The following is a 16,915-nucleotide window of genomic DNA, read 5'->3' on the forward strand; positions in this document are numbered from 1 at the left end:
AGTCGACTCGGCCTCAAACGAGTACCTGGTTGCGGTGTGCGTTAAACGTCGCCACCGGGGGAGACAAAGGCGGCCGGGGCGTGGGTTCTGGCCACCCCACCCCCCTCGCGTGCTGTTCCGGCCTTTCATAGGTGCTACTCGCTAACAGCACTTGGCCCTACCGTGTGTTAAAGGCTATACGGGGGGTCTTTGTCTTTGCATGTATGTTCTCTCGCCCCCCCCCCTCTGCACGGGTTTCCTCCGAGTCTCCGGTTCTGTCCCACAACTCAAAAAGGTCGAGAGGACGGAGCTGGTCAAAGCCACATCCCCAATGCTGAGAAACTACCTGCACATTACTCGGTGGGGCGATGTGAGTCTATGGGTAGTGTTAGTCTATGGGTAGTTGTTGAGTCTATGGGCAGTGTTGAGTCTATGGGTAGTGTTAGTCTATGGGTAGTGTTAGTCTATGGGTAGTGTTGAGTCATGGGTAGTGTTGAGTCTATGGGATAGTGTGAGTTAGTCTATTGGGCAGTGTTGAGTCTATGGGTAGTGTTGAGTCTATGGGCAGTGTTGAGTCCTATGGGTAGTGTTAGTCTATGGGCAGTGTTGAGTCTATGGCAGTGTTGAGTCTATGAGTAGTGTTGAGTCTATGGGCAGTGTTGAGTCTATGGGTAGTGTTGAGTCTATGGGCAGTGTTGAGTCTATGGGTAGTGTTAGTCTATGGGTAGTGTTAGTCTATGGGTAGTGTTGAGTCTATGGGTAGTGTTAGTCTATGGGTAGTGTTAGTCTATGGGTAGTGTTTGTCTATGGTAGTGTTAGTCTATGGGTAGTGGTTAGTCTGATGGGTAGTGTTAGTCTATGGGTAGTGTTGAGGGGTATGGTTGAGTCTATGGGTTGGGCAGTGTTGAGTCTATGGGCAGTGTTGAGTCTATGGGTAGTGTTGAGTCTATGGGTAGTGTTGAGTCTATGGGTAGTGTTGAGTCTATGGGTAGTGTTAGTCTATGGGTAGTGTTAGTCTATGGGTAGTGTTAGTCTATGGGTAGTGTTAGTCTATGGGTAATGTTAGTCTATGGGTAGTGTTAGTCTATGGGTAGTATTGAGTCTATGGGTAGTGTTGAGTCTATGGGTAGTGTTGAGTCTATGGGTAGTGTTGAGTCTATGGGTAGTGTTGAGTCTATGGGCAATGTTGAGTCTATGGGTAGTGTTGAGTCTATGGGCAGTGTTGAGTCTATGGGCAGTGTTGAGTCTATGGGTAGTGTTGAGTCTATGGGTAGTGTTAGTCTATGGGCATGGTTGAGTCTATGGGTAGTGTTGAGTCTATGGGTAGTGTTGAGTCTATGGGTAGTGTTGAGTCTATGGGTAGTGTTGAGTCTATGGGTAGTGTTGAGTCTATGGGTAGTGTTGAGTCTATGGGCAATGTTGAGTCTATGGGTAGTGTTAGTCTATGGGCATGGTTGAGTCAATGGGTAATGTAAGTCTATGAGCAATGTAAGTCTATGGGCAATGTCCGTCTATGGACCCACATCGCAGACCACTGCAAAACTACACGAACTGTCTCTGAAGCCCTTTCGTCGTGGGCAGGGCTCCTGCCCAGAACACCGCTGAGCCCGCGTGTAGAAGCGTGGTGAGGTGACGACCCCATCCCTCTCAATCCCTTATCAGCAGTGCCCCTACATTATTACAGAACAATCCAGACCGATTCTTTTGTCAAGGCGCTCTTCCCCCTCCAACCCAGCAGCTTAAATATATGCTCCAAGCCTGGTGGTGTTTCATTCAGACGCTGTCTTTCCGACAGACCTGTTCTTCACCTGAGGACGGCTGCTTGCGTTGTGGCCGAAACGTCGTGAGAATAGTATTTTATTATGTTTGATTTTTATTATTTTATTATTTACCTTCTACGCGACTTTACCGAAAGAACCAAGAAGATGAATCCAGACCGTATTGCTCACCCCGTGCCCTTTATACATCTCAGCGTTCATCCTGCAAAGTCCCATCACAAGGAGAGAAACACAAACAAAACAGGACCCTGCGGGGTGGGCTGGTAGGAACGAATAACCAAATAATATAAACATAATGTATTATTACACTTGTTAAGCCAGGAAAGCCCCACTGAGTCTAAAGGTTTTTGTAGGGTCCTGCCAAGTGTTTGCAGTAGGGGGCGATGTTGATACACGGACGGACGGACGGACGATATAATCTATTGGTGGTCTGGTCCACTTCGTTCCTACCAGTATAAGACACACATCTTCGTGCCCGCATTGGAACGGCTGTACGCCATCCTACGGACCAGCAAACTCAATGTCCCCTGTACAAGGACACGGGCTGCACCGTGTGGGTTGACATTGTGATTTGTCACTTGGCACGGCGGCACCTAAAGGGCTGTTGTTGTTGTTATTGTTGTTGTTGTTGTTGTTATTGTTGTTGTTAGTGTTGTTATTGTTGTTGTTATTGTTGTTGTAGTTGTTATTGTTGTTGTAGTTGTTATTGTTGTTGTTGTTGTTAGTGTTGTTATTGTTGTTGTAGTTGTTATTGTTGTTGTAGTTGTTATTGTTGTTGTTGTTGTTGTTAGTGTTGTTATTGTTGTTGTTGTGATTGTTGTTATTGTTGTTGTTGTTATTGTTGTTGTTATTGTTGTTGTTATTGTTGTTATTGTTGTTATTGTTGTTGTTATTGTTGTTGTTGTTAGTGTTGTTATTGTTGTTGTAGTTGTTATTGTTGTTATTGTTGTTGTTAGTGTTGTTATTGTTGTTGTTGTGATTGTTGTTATTGTTGTTGTTGTTGTTGTTATTGTTGTTATTGTTGTTGTTATTGTTGTTGTTATTGTTGTTGTTATTGTTATTATTGTTGTTATTGTTGTTGTTATTGTTGTTGTTGCCCCAATCGCATCGTCGTTACGCTCAACCGGTCTCGAGCATTTATCGCTGTCGGGGTGCGATCCGCGAGGGCAAAACCGCGGCCACTCATCAGCCTGGCAGTGGCAGTCGCCCCTCTCTCTGTTCTCAGGATCACCTCGCTCGCTCCAAGCGGAATTACAATAACACGTGGCACGCAATCGATAGTTTCATTGAAAACTTTTGAATTTCAAATTGCGTTGGAAATAAGTCGTTGTTGTTGTTGTTGTTGACGCTGCTGTTGTTTGTTGTTGCTGACACTGTTGTTGTTTGTTGTTGACACTTGTTGATGACACTGCTGTTGTTTGTTGTTGTTCTTTGACACTGTTGTTGACACTGTTGTTATTTGTTCTTTGACACTTGTTGACACTGCTGTTGTTTGTTGTTGACACTGTTGTTGTTGACACTGCTGTTGTTGGTTGTTGACACTGTTGTTGTTGACACTGCTGTTGTTTGTTGTTGATACTGTTGCTGTTGACACTGCTGTTGTTTGTTGTTGACACTTGTTGTTGTTGAAAACAAATCTCACGGGGGGAGGGGCAAGGTAGCTCCCCTGCCCCCCCCCCCTCCACGCTCGGCACGCTGCCGCTACGGGAGGTACCGGCCGACTCTCCCCGTGCTGCCCACGATGGAGTTCCACTCTGAGCGGCATGACGAGCACGTGGTGGTGGTGGTGGAGGAGGTGGTGGAGGTGGAGGTGGTGGTGGTGGAGGAGGAGGTGGTGGAGGAGGAGGTGGTGGTGGAGGTGGTGGAGGTGGTGGAGGTGGTGGTGGTGGTGGAGGAGGTAGTGGAGGTGGTAGTGGAGGTGGTGGTGGAGGTGGTGGAGGTAATGGAGGTGGTGGTGGTGGTGGTGGAGGAGGTAGTGGTGGTGGTGGAGGTGGTGGAGGAGGAGGTGGTGGTGGTGGTGGAGGTGGTGGAGGTGGTGGTGGTGGAGGAGGTGGTGGAGGTAATGGAGGTGGTGGTGGTGGTGGTGGAGGAGGTAGTGGTGGAGGTGGTGGTGGTGGAGGAGGAGGTGGTGGAGGTGGTGGAGGTGGTGGAGGTGGTGGTGGTGGAGGAGGTGGTGGAGGTGGTGGAGGAGGAGGTGGTGGAGGTGGTAGTGGAGGAGGAGGTAGTGGAGGTGGTAGTGGAGGTGGTAGTGGAGGTGGTGGAGGTGGTGGAGGTGGTGGTGGTGGAGGAGGTGGTGGAGGTGGTAGTGGAGGAGGAGGTAGTGGAGGTGGTAGTGGAGGTGGTAGTGGAGGTGGTGGAGGTGGTGGAGGTGGAGGTAATGGAGGTGGTGGTGGAGGTGGTGGTGGAGGAGGTAGTGGTGGTGGTGGAGGTGGTGGAGGTAGTGGTGGAGGTGGTGGAGGTGGTGGTGGTGGAGGAGGTGGTGGAGGTGGTAGTGGAGGAGGAGGTAGTGGAGGTGGTAGTGGAGGTGGTAGTGGAGGTGGTGGAGGTGGTGGAGGTGGAGGTAATGGAGGTGGTGGTGGAGGTGGTGGTGGAGGAGGTAGTGGTGGTGGTGGAGGTGGTGGAGGTAGTGGTGGAGGTAGTGGAGGTGGTAGTGGAGGTGGTAGTGGAGGTGGTGGAGGTGGTGGAGGTGGAGGTGGTGGAGGTAGTGGTGGAGGTGGTGGAGGAGGTAGTGGAGGAGGAGGTGGTGGAGGTGGTAGTGGAGGTGGTAGTGGAGGTGGTGGAGGTGGTGGAGGTGGTGGAGGTAATGGAGGTGGTGGTGGAGGTGGTAGTGGAGGAGGTAGTGGTGGTGGTGGAGGTGGTGGAGGTAGTGGTGGAGGTGGTGGAGGAGGTGGTGGAGGAGGAGGTGGTGGTTGTGGAGGTGGTAGTGGAAGAGGAGGTAGTGGAGGTGGTAGTGGAGGTGGTAGTGGAGGTGGTGGTGGACGTGGTGGAGGTGGTGGTGGAGGTGGTATTGGTGGTGGAGGTGGTGGAGGTGGTAGTGGAGGAGGAGGTAGTGGAGGGGGTGGAGGTGGTAGTGGTGGTGGAGGTGTAGGTAGTGGATGTGGTTGTGAGATGTTAACTACCTCGCCTGGTAGACACGAGGTTGTGGGTTCGATCCCGACCCTGGCGCGTGGAATTTTCTCCGGGTCCTCCGGTTTTTCTCTCTCCACATTTAGAATCAACATCACCACGCGTGTCGAGTATGTGGCTACTGCTGTCCACGTGTGTGTGGTTCGTCAACAATGGAAGTTATCGGATAAGGAACGAACATCTAAGAGAGAATGGCTTCACGACGTGACAGATTTATGTCGGCAAGATGCGGCCACCACCACTTGAGCCATATCGGCACGAGACAGAGGAAAGTGAAGACAAATGTGCAGTTGACATGGACCGTGGTGGTGATGATGATGACGACGACGACGATACATTTCAACGGGATAATCCACTTTCGTTGACCCAACATTCGTGATAAAAAAGAAAAAATCTCCCGGTGTGGCCTTACCTGGTCAACAAAAAATGTATAAAAAAAAACACAAAAATCTGTTTCGTAAATAGTTGCGTTCCCGAGAATCAGGAATTGGCTCCGTGCCGCGTGGTGGTGGTGGTGGTGGGGGGGTGTTGATTTTGGTTGCGCATGCTTCACGCAGCGTCCGTGTGATGCTAACCCTTACATGGGGAACGCTGTGAGCCAGCCACTCCTCAGAGAGAGGGGGGGTGGTGGTTGTGAGTGATGTGGGTGGTGGTTATGGGTGGAATCCTCTTCTCATATTTGGAGTTATCCACGCCGCCGCGGTCACAAAGACAAAGATCCCCCGTGTAGCCTTAGAAAGGCAGGGCAAGTGCTGCCCGAGATTGAGGGTCACGTGTGAATGGGCCACCTATGAAGGCCGGTACAGGTTGGCACACGAGGGGGTGGGTGGCCACAGCATCCACGCCCGGCCGCCTTTGTCTTCCCAGGAGGGGAATCAATCTCGGGTCGTCGGGTTTGTAGCGCGGCGCGCTAACCGCTACACAACAACAACAACAACCGCAAATCGACATTAAGTGGCGGTGATGTCACCACGGCGCTTGTGCCAAGCTACGTGCACGTTGAGGCCACGTGAAGTTACACAAAGATAAAGATCACCCGTGTAGCGTTAACAGACTGTTGGGGCAAGTGCTGTTAGCGAGCGCCTACGAAGGCCGGCACGGCACACATAGGGGTGGGTGGCCAGCACCAATCCCGGCCGCCTTTGTCTCCCTAGTAGCGATGTTTACACACCGCACCAGATACTCATTTGAGGCTGAGTCGACCTAGGGGAGGCCCGGGACCGGTTCAGATAATCGTCACCGGTGTTGGGTCGCCAGGTTCGTAGCGCAGCAGCGCAGCGCGCTAACCGCTGCACCACCGCTTCCCACGAAGTTAGACAGCCACTCCCCAGACACACACGGACACACACGGACACACACAGACACGGGGCCCTCTGGGAGTAACACTGCATCGGCAAGTTCGCTTGCAATCTTGAACAGATGAATACAATCACCGCCGCGCTCTCCGAGTTTGTTGCAAGACGGAGCGGGAATGTAAAGGCGCGCTTCGAAATGTGCCAATGGAGTTATCCAGCGGTGTATTGACTATGGCTGATGAAGGTGATGGTGATGGTGGTGACCACCATCACCACCACCACCACCATCATCGAGCGATGGCGTAGCGGTTAGCGCTACGCTGCGCTACGAACCCGGCGACCCAAGTTCGATTCCCGCTCACGGCCAACACCGGTGACGATTATCTGAACCGGGCCTTACGACACAGCCTCAAATGAGTACCTGGTGCGGTGTGTAAACATCGCTACTAGGGATACAAAGGCGGCCGGGCGTGGTGCTGGCCACCCAGCCCCTCGTGTGTCGTGCCGGCCTTCATAGGTGCTTGCTAACAGCACTTGCCCCTATAGTCTGCTCAGGCTATACGGGGGATCTTTGTCTTTGATGATGGTGGTAGTGGTGGTGGTGATGATGATGATGATGGTGGTGGTGGTGATGATGGTGGTGGTGATGATGGTGGTGATGATGGTGGTGATGATGGTGGTGATGATGGTGGTGGTGGTGATGATGATGGTGATGATGATGGTGGTGGTGGTGGTGATGATGATGGTGGTAGTGGTGGTGATAATGATGGTGGTGGTGGTGATGATGGTGGTGGTGATGATGATGGTGGTGGTGGTGATGGTGGTGGTGGTGATGATGATGGTGGTGGTGATGGTGGTGGTGATGATGGTGGTGGTGGTGATGATGGTGGTGGTGGTGATGGTGATGATGATGGTGGTGGTGGTGATGGTGGTAATGATGGTGGTGGTGGTGATGGTGGTGGTGGTGGTAGTGGTGGTGATGATGATGGTGGTGGTGGTGATGATGGTGATGATGATGGTGGTGGTGGTGGTGATGATGGTGGTAGTGGTGGTGATGATGATGGTGGTGATGATGATGGTGGTGATGATGATGATGATGGTGGTGATGGTGATGATGGTGGTGGTGGTGATGATGATGATGGTGATGATGATGATGATGGTGGTGATGATGATGATAATGGTGGTGATGATGATGATGGTGGTGGTGATGATGATGGTGATGATGGTGGTGGTGGTGATGATGATGGTGGTAGTGGTGGTGATGATGATGGAGGCAACACGGGGTGTATGGTGCACGTGGCAAATCTGAAACACACCCGAACGGACACACACAGAGACCACACCCATTGACCACACAGACAAAGGTCCCCCGTGTAGCCCAGCGACTGTTAGGCCAAGTGCTGTTTGAGAGTAGCACCGCCTATGAAGGGTGGAACGGCACACGAGGGGGTTGTTGGGTTCGGTGGCCAGGACCACTCCCGCCCGGCCGCCTTTGGGAACGTCCATAAATGACGTCACGCGATTTTGGACTGATTGTTTACCCCCCCCCGCCCCCACAAAAAGTCAGCCCCCCCCCTCAATTATGACGTCACAAAGCTCTGCCCCCCCCCCAAAACCATATTTCCATTTTGAAAATAAAACATGCTTCAAATCGCTTTAAACTATTGTCATTGTAGTGCGTATTTAATGTGGCGCTGCACTCTGATGTTATAGGAGTGTTGTTAAAAAAATTATATATTTATTTAAAGTTGCGCATTTTGATGTGACGTCACATTTCTCAAACACCCCCCCCCCTCGTGACACATCGTCACAAATGTCTGACCCCCCCCCCCCAGGTGCGTGACGTCATTTATGTTCGGCCCCTTTGTCTCCCTTGTGGCGATGTTGTTGTCACTTGACACGTAGTGTCAGTTACTCGTGTTTAAGGCTGAGTCGACCTAGGAGAGAGCCAGGACCGGTTCAGATAATCGTTGGCGGTGTTGGCGGCCGCGAGCTAGAATCGAACTTGGGGGTCTTTGGCGCAGGGTTCGTAGACGCGGCGCGCTAACCACTGCGCCACCGCTCCACAAGACAAAGGTCCCCCGGGTAGCCTCAAAAGACTGGTGGGGCAAGTGCTGTTAGCGAGTAGAACCTGTGAAGGCCGGCACGGCACACGAGGGGGTGGGTGGCCAGCACCACGCCCGGTCGCATTTGTCTTCCCAGTGGCGATGTTTACTACACACCGCACCGGGTACTGATTTAAGGCTGAGTCGACCTACATACGCACGCACCTACACACACACACGTACACGCATACACACACGCGCATACCCAAACGCACACACACACGCACCCACACACACACGCATACACGCATACAAACATACACACACACACGTACATACATACGCGCACACACACACGTACACACACACACACGCGCATACACAGACGCACACACACAGATGCACCTACACACACACGCACCTACACATACACACACGCACACACACACACGCGCATACGCACACACACACACACAAACACACACACACGCGCACACACACGCACACACGCGCACACACACGCACACACGCGCCTGAATAAGGGCCGCCTTTGTCTCCCCACCATTCACGGCCACGCGCGCGCCCCGCGCAGCGCAATTGCAGCTCCGATTAGTGCCGTTGGCTACGTACGGCGCGAAAGAAGTTCAACGTACTGTCCACACAAAGATCCCCCGTGTAGCCTTAACAGACTGTTAGGGCAAGCGCTGTTAGCGAGCACCTATGAAGGCCGGCACGGCACACGAGGGGGTGGGTGGCGAGCACCACGCCCGGCCGCCTTTGTCTCTCTAGTGGCGATGTTTACACACCGCACCGGGTACTACTCATTTGAGGCCCAGGACCGGTTCAAATAATCGTCACTGGGTGTTGGCCGTGAGCGGTAATCGAACCCGGGCCGCCAGGTTCGTAGGGCAGCGTAGCGCTAATCGCTACACCACCGCTCCCCATACACACACTGACACACACAGACACATACAGACAGACAGACACACAGACACACACAGGCACACACACAGACACACACAGGCACATACACAGACACACACAGGCACACACAGACACACACAGGCACACACACTGACACACACAGACACACACAGGCACACACACAGGCACACACAGACACACACAGGCACATACACAGACACACACAGACACACACAGGCACACACACAGGCACACACAGACACACACAGGCACACACACAGGCACACATACAGACACACCCACACAGACACACATACAGACACACACAGGCACACACACAACCCGACGAGGGATGGCGTTGCTCCGAGTGGAGCAATGACGGAGCGAGCAGGTGAATGAGCAGGTGGGTGAGCGAGCGAGTGGGCGAGCGAGCGGGCGGGCGGGCGAGCGAGCGAGTTGATGCGCGACACGGCGGCAGAGATTGATGTGTGGCGCCTGGGTGGCTGATTGCGTGAGCTGACGGGTGCGAGCGAGTTCGAGTTCGTTCGAGTTGATGTTGCGCAACCGGGCGAGCGAGCGAGTCTCTGGAGGTCGCGGCGAGGGTTGACCTCTGTCAGGGTCGCTGGGCGGGTGGGTGTCTCGTCATGCCTGGGGGACCTTCTGGGCATCCGTGCGTGGTATAAGGGGACGTCCATAAATGACGTCACGCACCTGGGGGGGTGGGGGGGGGTCAGACATTTGTGACGATGTGTGACGAGGGGGGGGTTGAGAAATGTGACGTCGCGTAAAATGCGCAACTTTAAATAAATATAGACAACACGTTCTACTTAATTAAATTGACTTTTAAAAAATGTTTTCTCCTACAACATCAGAATGCAGCGCCACATTAAATACGCACTACAATGACAATAGTTTAAAGCGATCTGAGGCATGTTTCATTTTCAAAATGGAAATATGGTTTTGGGGGGGGGGGGCAGAGCTTTGTGACGTCATATTTGAGGGGGGTCTGACTTTTTGTGACGCCGTGTGACGAGGGGGGGGGGTCAAAAATCGTCCAAAATCGCGTGACGTCATTTATGGACGGCCCCTTACTCCTCCGCGCGCGTTGATTTTGTCTTCGATTAAAGTAAAACTAAAATGTGTTTTTATTTTAGCAGGTAAGGACCCTGCTTAGCTATGTATAGCTGTTTTCCAGAAGCAACTTGGCTATCACAAATGATAGCTCAACGAAGTGGCTTATCACCATCATCATCATCACGTGGACATTTCTAGCAGCCAAATACTCGAAAACGTGTGGTCACGTTCAATATAAAATGTAGCAGGGAAAACACCGCAGGACCCGGAGAAAAATCTACGCGACCACGGGTAGAGAGAGAGACACGCAAACTCCACATATACAGCAGCAGGCATCGTCAAGGTCGGGATCAAACCCATGAACCTCCTGTATACCAGGCGAGGTAGTTAACATCTCCTAGCCACCGTGATGATGATGATGAGATACATTGCAAACTCCAAATATACAGCAGGTATCGTCATCGTCAGGGTCGGGATCGACCCCACGACCTCCTGTAGACCAGGCGAGGTAGTTAACATCTCCTAGCCACCGTGATGATGATGAGAAACGCAAACTCCAAATATACAGCAGCAGGCGTCAGGGTCGGGATCGACCCCACGACCTCCTGCACACCAGGCGAGGTAGTTAACATCTCCTAGCCACCGTGATGATGATGAGAGAAAGAGACACGCAGACTCCAAATATACAGCAGCAGGCGTCGGGGTCGAGATCGACCCCACGACCTCCTGCAGACCAGGCGAGGTAGTTAACATCTCCTAGCCAATGTGATGATGAGAGACACCGCAAACTCCAAATATACAGCAGCAGCAGGCGTCAGGGTCAGGATCTAACCCACGACCTCCTGTACACCAGGCGAGGTAGTTAACATCTCGCCATCGCGGCGCTGAGTGCATCTGGACGCGGGCGTGGTTCCCGTTATGGCAGCACGTGGAATCAATCACACGGGGAATGTGGCTGTTTGGCTGCGCGTGTATCTTGTGTGTGTGGGGCTGTGTGTGTGGGGTGTGTGTGTGTGGCTGTGTGTGTGTGGAGCTGTGTGTGTGTGGAGCTGTGTGTGTGTGGAGCTGTGTGTGTGGGGGGGGGGTGTGGTGCTGTGTGTGTGGGGCTGTGTGTGTGGGGCTGTGTGTGTGGGGTGTGTGTGGGGCTGTGTGTGTGTGTGGAGCTGTGTGTGTGTGGGGCTGTGTGTGTGGGGCTGTGTGTGTGGGGCTGTGTGTGTGGGGCTGTGTGTGTGGGGCTGTGTGTGTGTGTGGAGCTGTGTGTGTGGGGTGTGTGTGGGGCTGTGTGTGGCTGTGTGTGTGTGTGGAGCTGTGTGTGTGTGGGGCTGCGTGTGTGGGGCTGTGTGGGTGTGGAGCTGTGTGTGGGGCTGTGTGTGTGTGGGGCTGGTTGTGTGTGGAGCTGTGTGTGGGGCTGTGTGTGTGTGTGGAGCTGTGTGTGTGTGTGGAGCTGTCTGTGTGTGGTGTGTTGAGCTGTGTGTGTGTGGGGCTGTGTGTGTGTGTGTGGCTGTGTGTGTGGGCGTGGGGCTGTGTGTGTGTGGCTGTGTGTGTGGGCGTGGGGCTGTGTGTGTGGGGCTATGTGAGTGTTGTGCGTGGTGCTGTGTGTGTGTGGGGCTGTGTGTGTGTTGTGCTTGTTGCTGGACACCCACCCCCTCGTGTGCCGTTCCACCCTTCATAGGCGGTGCTACTCTCAAACAGCACTTGCCCCAACAGTCGCTGGGCTACACGGGGAACCTTTGTGTTTTCCAATGGGTGTGTGATGCCTCTGTGTGTGTGTTTATCCGTCCGGGTGTGTTTCAGATCTGCCACGTGATCGAGTCTTTAGCACCGTACGCCCCACCACGATGCCTCCAAGGTAACAACATCATCATCATCATGAGCCGTGGTCGATCTACTGCTGGATGAAGGCATCCTCCTTCTCCCTCCCCAAGCCACCATCGGCTAACCTCCAACAATAGCCGTCTCCGTCGTGAGCGAGCGTGCGAGGAGCGGTGGCGCAGCGGTTAGCGCGCTACGCTACGAACGCGGCGACCCAAGTTCAATTCCTGCTCTATGGCCAATAAACCAGTGACGGCTATCTGGCCCTCCCCTAGGTCGACTCAGCCTCAAACGAGTAGCCGGTGTGGTGCGTAGGTGAACATTAGTTCAGTTTATTTATTAGGTATAGAACAAAGTCACTGGGAGAGACAAAGGCGGTCCGGCGTGGTGCTGGTAGCCACCCACCCCCTCGTGTGCCACGGTGCCGGCCTTCATAGGTGCTGCTACTCGCTAACAGCACTTGCCCCAACAGCCTGTTACAGGCTACACGGGGGATCTTTGTCTTTTCTTGTGCCGGTCTTAATTGTGGGGAGTGGTGGCGCAGCAGTTAGCGCTACGAACCCCGGCGACCCGAGTTCGATTCCCGCTCACGGCCACCAACAACATCGGTGACAATTATCTGAACCAGTCCTGGGCCCTCATATAGGTAGACTCGGCCTCAAATGAGTACCCGGTACGGTGTGTAGTAAACATCGCTACTGGGGAGACAAAGGCGGCCGGGCGTGGTGTTGGCCGCCCACCCCCTCGTGTGCCGTGCCGACCTTCATAGGTGCTGCTACTCGCTGGCAGCACTTGCCCAGTTTATTATGGAGGCTACACGGGGGATCTTTGTCTTTGTCTGTGTATGTCCTCAGGATCTGCAGATCCGTCTGACAGGCTGGGCTGTGAATGGGTGAGTACCTCCTCATATCACCATGGTAACGGTGGTTGGTGGTGATGATGGTGTTAATGATGGTGATGCTAGTGATGGTGGTGGTGTTGATGATGTTGGTGATGTTCATGGTGGTGATGATGATGTTGATGACGGTGATGGTGATGTTGGCAGCATGAGTTTATGGTGGCGATGATGATGGTGGCGGTGTTGATGAAGTTGATGATGGTGGCGATGTTGATGATGATGTTGGTGGCGATGTTGATGATGGTGGCGGTGTTGATGAAGTTGATGATGGTGGCGATGTTGATGATGTTGATGATGGTGGCGATGTTGATGATGATGTTGATGATGGTGGCAATGTTGATGATGTTGATGATGGTAGCGATGTTGATGATGATGTTGATGATGGTGGCAATGTTGATGATGGCGGCGATGTTGATGAAGTTGATGATGGTGGCGATGTTGATGATGATGTTGATGATGTTGATGAAGTTGATGATGGTGGCGATGTTGATTATGTTGATGATGGTGGCGATGTTGATGATGGTGGCGATGTTGATGATAAAGCTGATGATGGTGGCGATGTTGATGATGTTGATGGTGGCGATGTTGATGATGTTGATGATGGCGGCGATGTTGATGATGTTGATGATGGTGGCGTTGTTGATGTTGATGGCGGCGATGTTGATGATGTTGATGATGGCGGCGGTGTTGGCGGCGGCGTGAGCAGGCGGCACCGTTCAATGCCAGGAGGAGCAGGAGAGCCATCTTCGCCCCTGAGCTCCTGGTATCTGAGAATCAGCGGCCACCGTTCCCGCGTCGCATCGGAAAGGTCAGGCCCCCCCCCTCCTCTCGCTCTCCACACAAAACTCAGGGTGGTGTAGTGGCGGCGGCGGGGGGGGGGGTAGTTCTAACCACTTAAAAAAAACCGGTAACCGTTTTGAGAACCGAACGTCGAGCAACGAACGCAAGCACGCACGCGGACGTATAAATAACACTGGTCAACAAAAAAAAAATTCTGGCCTGGACTTTTGCAGCTGTTCTAGACTAATTTCAGGGTGCTGATTCCAAATCTGATCTCAGATTTGCTCTATCACATCTCAATTTTATGCTATCGGCATACCCCATTTTCATTGATTTTACCCGAAATTAACTCTGTCACTTATGATTGCAAGTTGTTGCGAGTCAGTGACTGCTTTAGTGTTAAAATATGGTGCTGCGTTTTTAGGATAGTGTGTTTATAATATAATTGTATGTAGATATCCACATTTATTTAATATTTTTCTTCTGCAGTTTTTATTGAAAATGCAATATTTGCTATCTCAAAAACCTAATGTGATAGACAAAAACCGATGCCAGATTTCGAATCAGCACCCCAACATTACCTTAAAACCGTTGGAATACCTTATGCCAGAAAAAAGTGTGTTGACCAGTGATATCATCAACATCCCTCAACAACTTCGAGCATAGACTACGGGCACGCCTGATCAGCAAAACTACCCAGTAGCCTCTCCTCCATGGAGCCTAACTCAAGCACAAAGATCCCCCATGTAGCCTGTAACAGACTGTAGGGGCAAGTGCTGTTAGCGAGCACCTATGAAGGCCGGCACGGTACACGAGGGGGTGGGTGGCCAGACAAAAACCGATGCCAGATTTGGAATCAGCATCCCAAAATTACCTTAAAACCGTTGGAAAACCTCGTGCCAGAAAAAGTATGTTCACCAATGTAATCCACGACGTAACCACACGGGGCCTTTTTGGCAGCGTCGAAGTATGAAAACTCAAGAGCAACTTTTACCCCTTCCTGGCAATGATCCACGAGGCCATTCCGACCCACCGACTCATTCTTCGCGTTAACGACCGTGCCGTCCACTAAGATCCCTCCAAAGCTGGGAAATGAAGGGAACCTGCAGGGGGTGAAGGGCCCGTACTAGGCAGGATGGTGGGTAGATGAAGGCCAACTTGAAGACCTGAGTTTTTTAAATCCTTTATATTAAGTTCACTTGCTTGCTTGCTTGCGCGCTTACGACCGTGCAAATCTTTCGGTCGTTTTTTAACCCACTTCCCGTGATCCAATCGAGCTGACATTTTGCACACAGACTCGTTGTACGTGACAATTTTTTTTCGTGAATTTTTTTTCTCTATAACTTTACACTTTTTAGGAAAAAAATAATAATATTTAATTACCAATTGCTTAATGGTGGCAGGCAATCATCTGACCCATAGGTGGCAGCCATCTCAAGCCAGAGGACGAGAGGACTCTAGCCGCCACGCATATAAAGGATTTATAGTGAAAAACTTTGTTTTTACGGGTTAATTTTTTTATTTTAAAAATGGTGCCAATGACTCGGATTTATCGCGTGAGTGATATGCACGTACCTACGCATGCGTGCCTACATACACACGTGCGTCCGAACGTTCATTCGTCAGTGTCGGGGCGGCGGAGGCCTCCGTAAAACGACACGAGCGGCGGCGGGGGGGGTGTTGGTTCGTTTTACTCGTTGGCCCGATAACCAACGAGGCGTGGAAACGTTTTTTTTAAAAACTCGCCCGAACCTCCCGTGCCGCCCCAGGTGTGGAGGTCGAGCAACGCGGAGGACGGCCACAGGTTTACGCTGTCCGCGTCGGGCAGCATCGAGGACCCCACCCGGACGTTCTCCATCGACGCGACGTCGGGCGACGTCTACGTGCTCCGAGCCCTCGACCGCGAGCGCAACGCCACCCACCAGGCGCGGCATCCACACGCGTCCCTCCTGCTCCTCCCCGTGACATCCTTCTCGTGCCCTCCTCCGCTTCTCGCCCCGCGTGATTGGTCGTCAATTGTTTAAGCGCGACCTCTTGCCTGGTTGTCCTCCGTTGCTACGTCTCTGCCTTCTGTGGTTCTCTTCGGCATTCTCAATGTCCTCCAATCTCAATGTCAAATCTCAATGTCTAATCTCAATGTCCTCCCATCTCAATGTAAAATCTCAATGTCAAATCTCAATGTCAAATCTCAATGTCAAATCTCAATGTCAAATCTCAATGTCTAATCTCAATGTCAAATCTCAATGTCAAATCTCAATGTCCTCCAATCTCAATGTCAAATCTCAATGTCAAATCTCAATGTCCAATCTCAATGTCCTCCAATCTCAATGTCAAATCTCAATGTCAAATCTCAATGTCCTCCAATCTCAATGTCAATCTCAATGTCAAATCTCAATGTCAGATCTCAATGTCAAATCTCAATGTCCAATCTCAATGTCCTCCAATCTCAATGTCAAATCTCAATGTCAAATCTCAATGTCCAATCTCAATGTCAATCTCAATGTCAAATCTCAATGTCAAATCTCAATATCAAATCTCAATGTCCAATCTCAATGTCCTCCAATCTCAATGTCAAATCTCAATGTCAAATCTCAATGTCCAATCTCAATGTCAATCTCAATGTCAAATCTCAATGTCAAATCTCAATATCAAATCTCAATGCCCAATCTCAATGTCCTCCCATCTCAATATCAAATCTCAATGTCCAATCTCAATGTCAAATCTCAATGTCAAATCTCAATGTCCTCCCATCTTAATATCAAATCTCAATGTCCTCCCATCTCCCCCCCCTGCCCCTCCGCGCCCCCCCCCCACATCCCCCACAGCTGACGGTGTCGGTGATGAATCGCTCGGGCGACGTGGTGGAGGGTCCCACCGTGATGCTCGTCCACGTGCTCGACCAGAACGACAACCGCCCGCGCTTCCAGCACGAGCCCTTCCACGCGCAGCTGCCTGAGCACGCGCCCCGCGGTGACGCGCGCACTCACACACACAAAGACAAAGGTCCCCCGTGTAGCCTCAACAGACTGTTGGGGCAAGTGCCGTTATTACATATGTGTCTTTCGAACTTCTTTCGCACCGTACGCAGTCAACCGGAGCTTATCGGAGGTGCGATGGACACAGTCGCGTAGACAAAGCTCTCCCGTATTGAGATTGGACATTTTTTTGATCGGTCGAGGGAATGTGCCTCCCCCCACCCCCCCG

At 51.9% G+C, this 16,915-nt stretch overlaps 1 protein-coding gene across 1 annotated transcript in view; it reads left to right on the top strand.

The window, feature by feature from the left end:
* Nucleotides 1-16,909, top strand: part of LOC144736928 (cadherin-13-like) — a 23,313-nt gene extending 6,404 nt beyond the window's left edge. Inside the window, exons 2-6 of the mRNA XM_078619619.1 lie at nucleotides 12,016-12,070; nucleotides 12,888-12,925; nucleotides 13,638-13,739; nucleotides 15,481-15,636; nucleotides 16,537-16,909. Coding sequence (XP_078475745.1) covers nucleotides 12,016-12,070; nucleotides 12,888-12,925; nucleotides 13,638-13,739; nucleotides 15,481-15,636; nucleotides 16,537-16,842 — 657 coding nt within the window. The 3' untranslated portion in view covers nucleotides 16,843-16,909. The remainder of the gene's footprint in view (nucleotides 1-12,015; nucleotides 12,071-12,887; nucleotides 12,926-13,637; nucleotides 13,740-15,480; nucleotides 15,637-16,536) is intronic.
* Nucleotides 16,910-16,915: the final 6 nt, after the last annotated feature.

This window comes from Lampetra planeri, chromosome 63 (assembly GCF_965212315.1).
Source record: "Lampetra planeri chromosome 63, kcLamPlan1.2.h2, whole genome shotgun sequence".
Taxonomy (NCBI): Eukaryota; Metazoa; Chordata; class Hyperoartia; order Petromyzontiformes; family Petromyzontidae; genus Lampetra; species Lampetra planeri.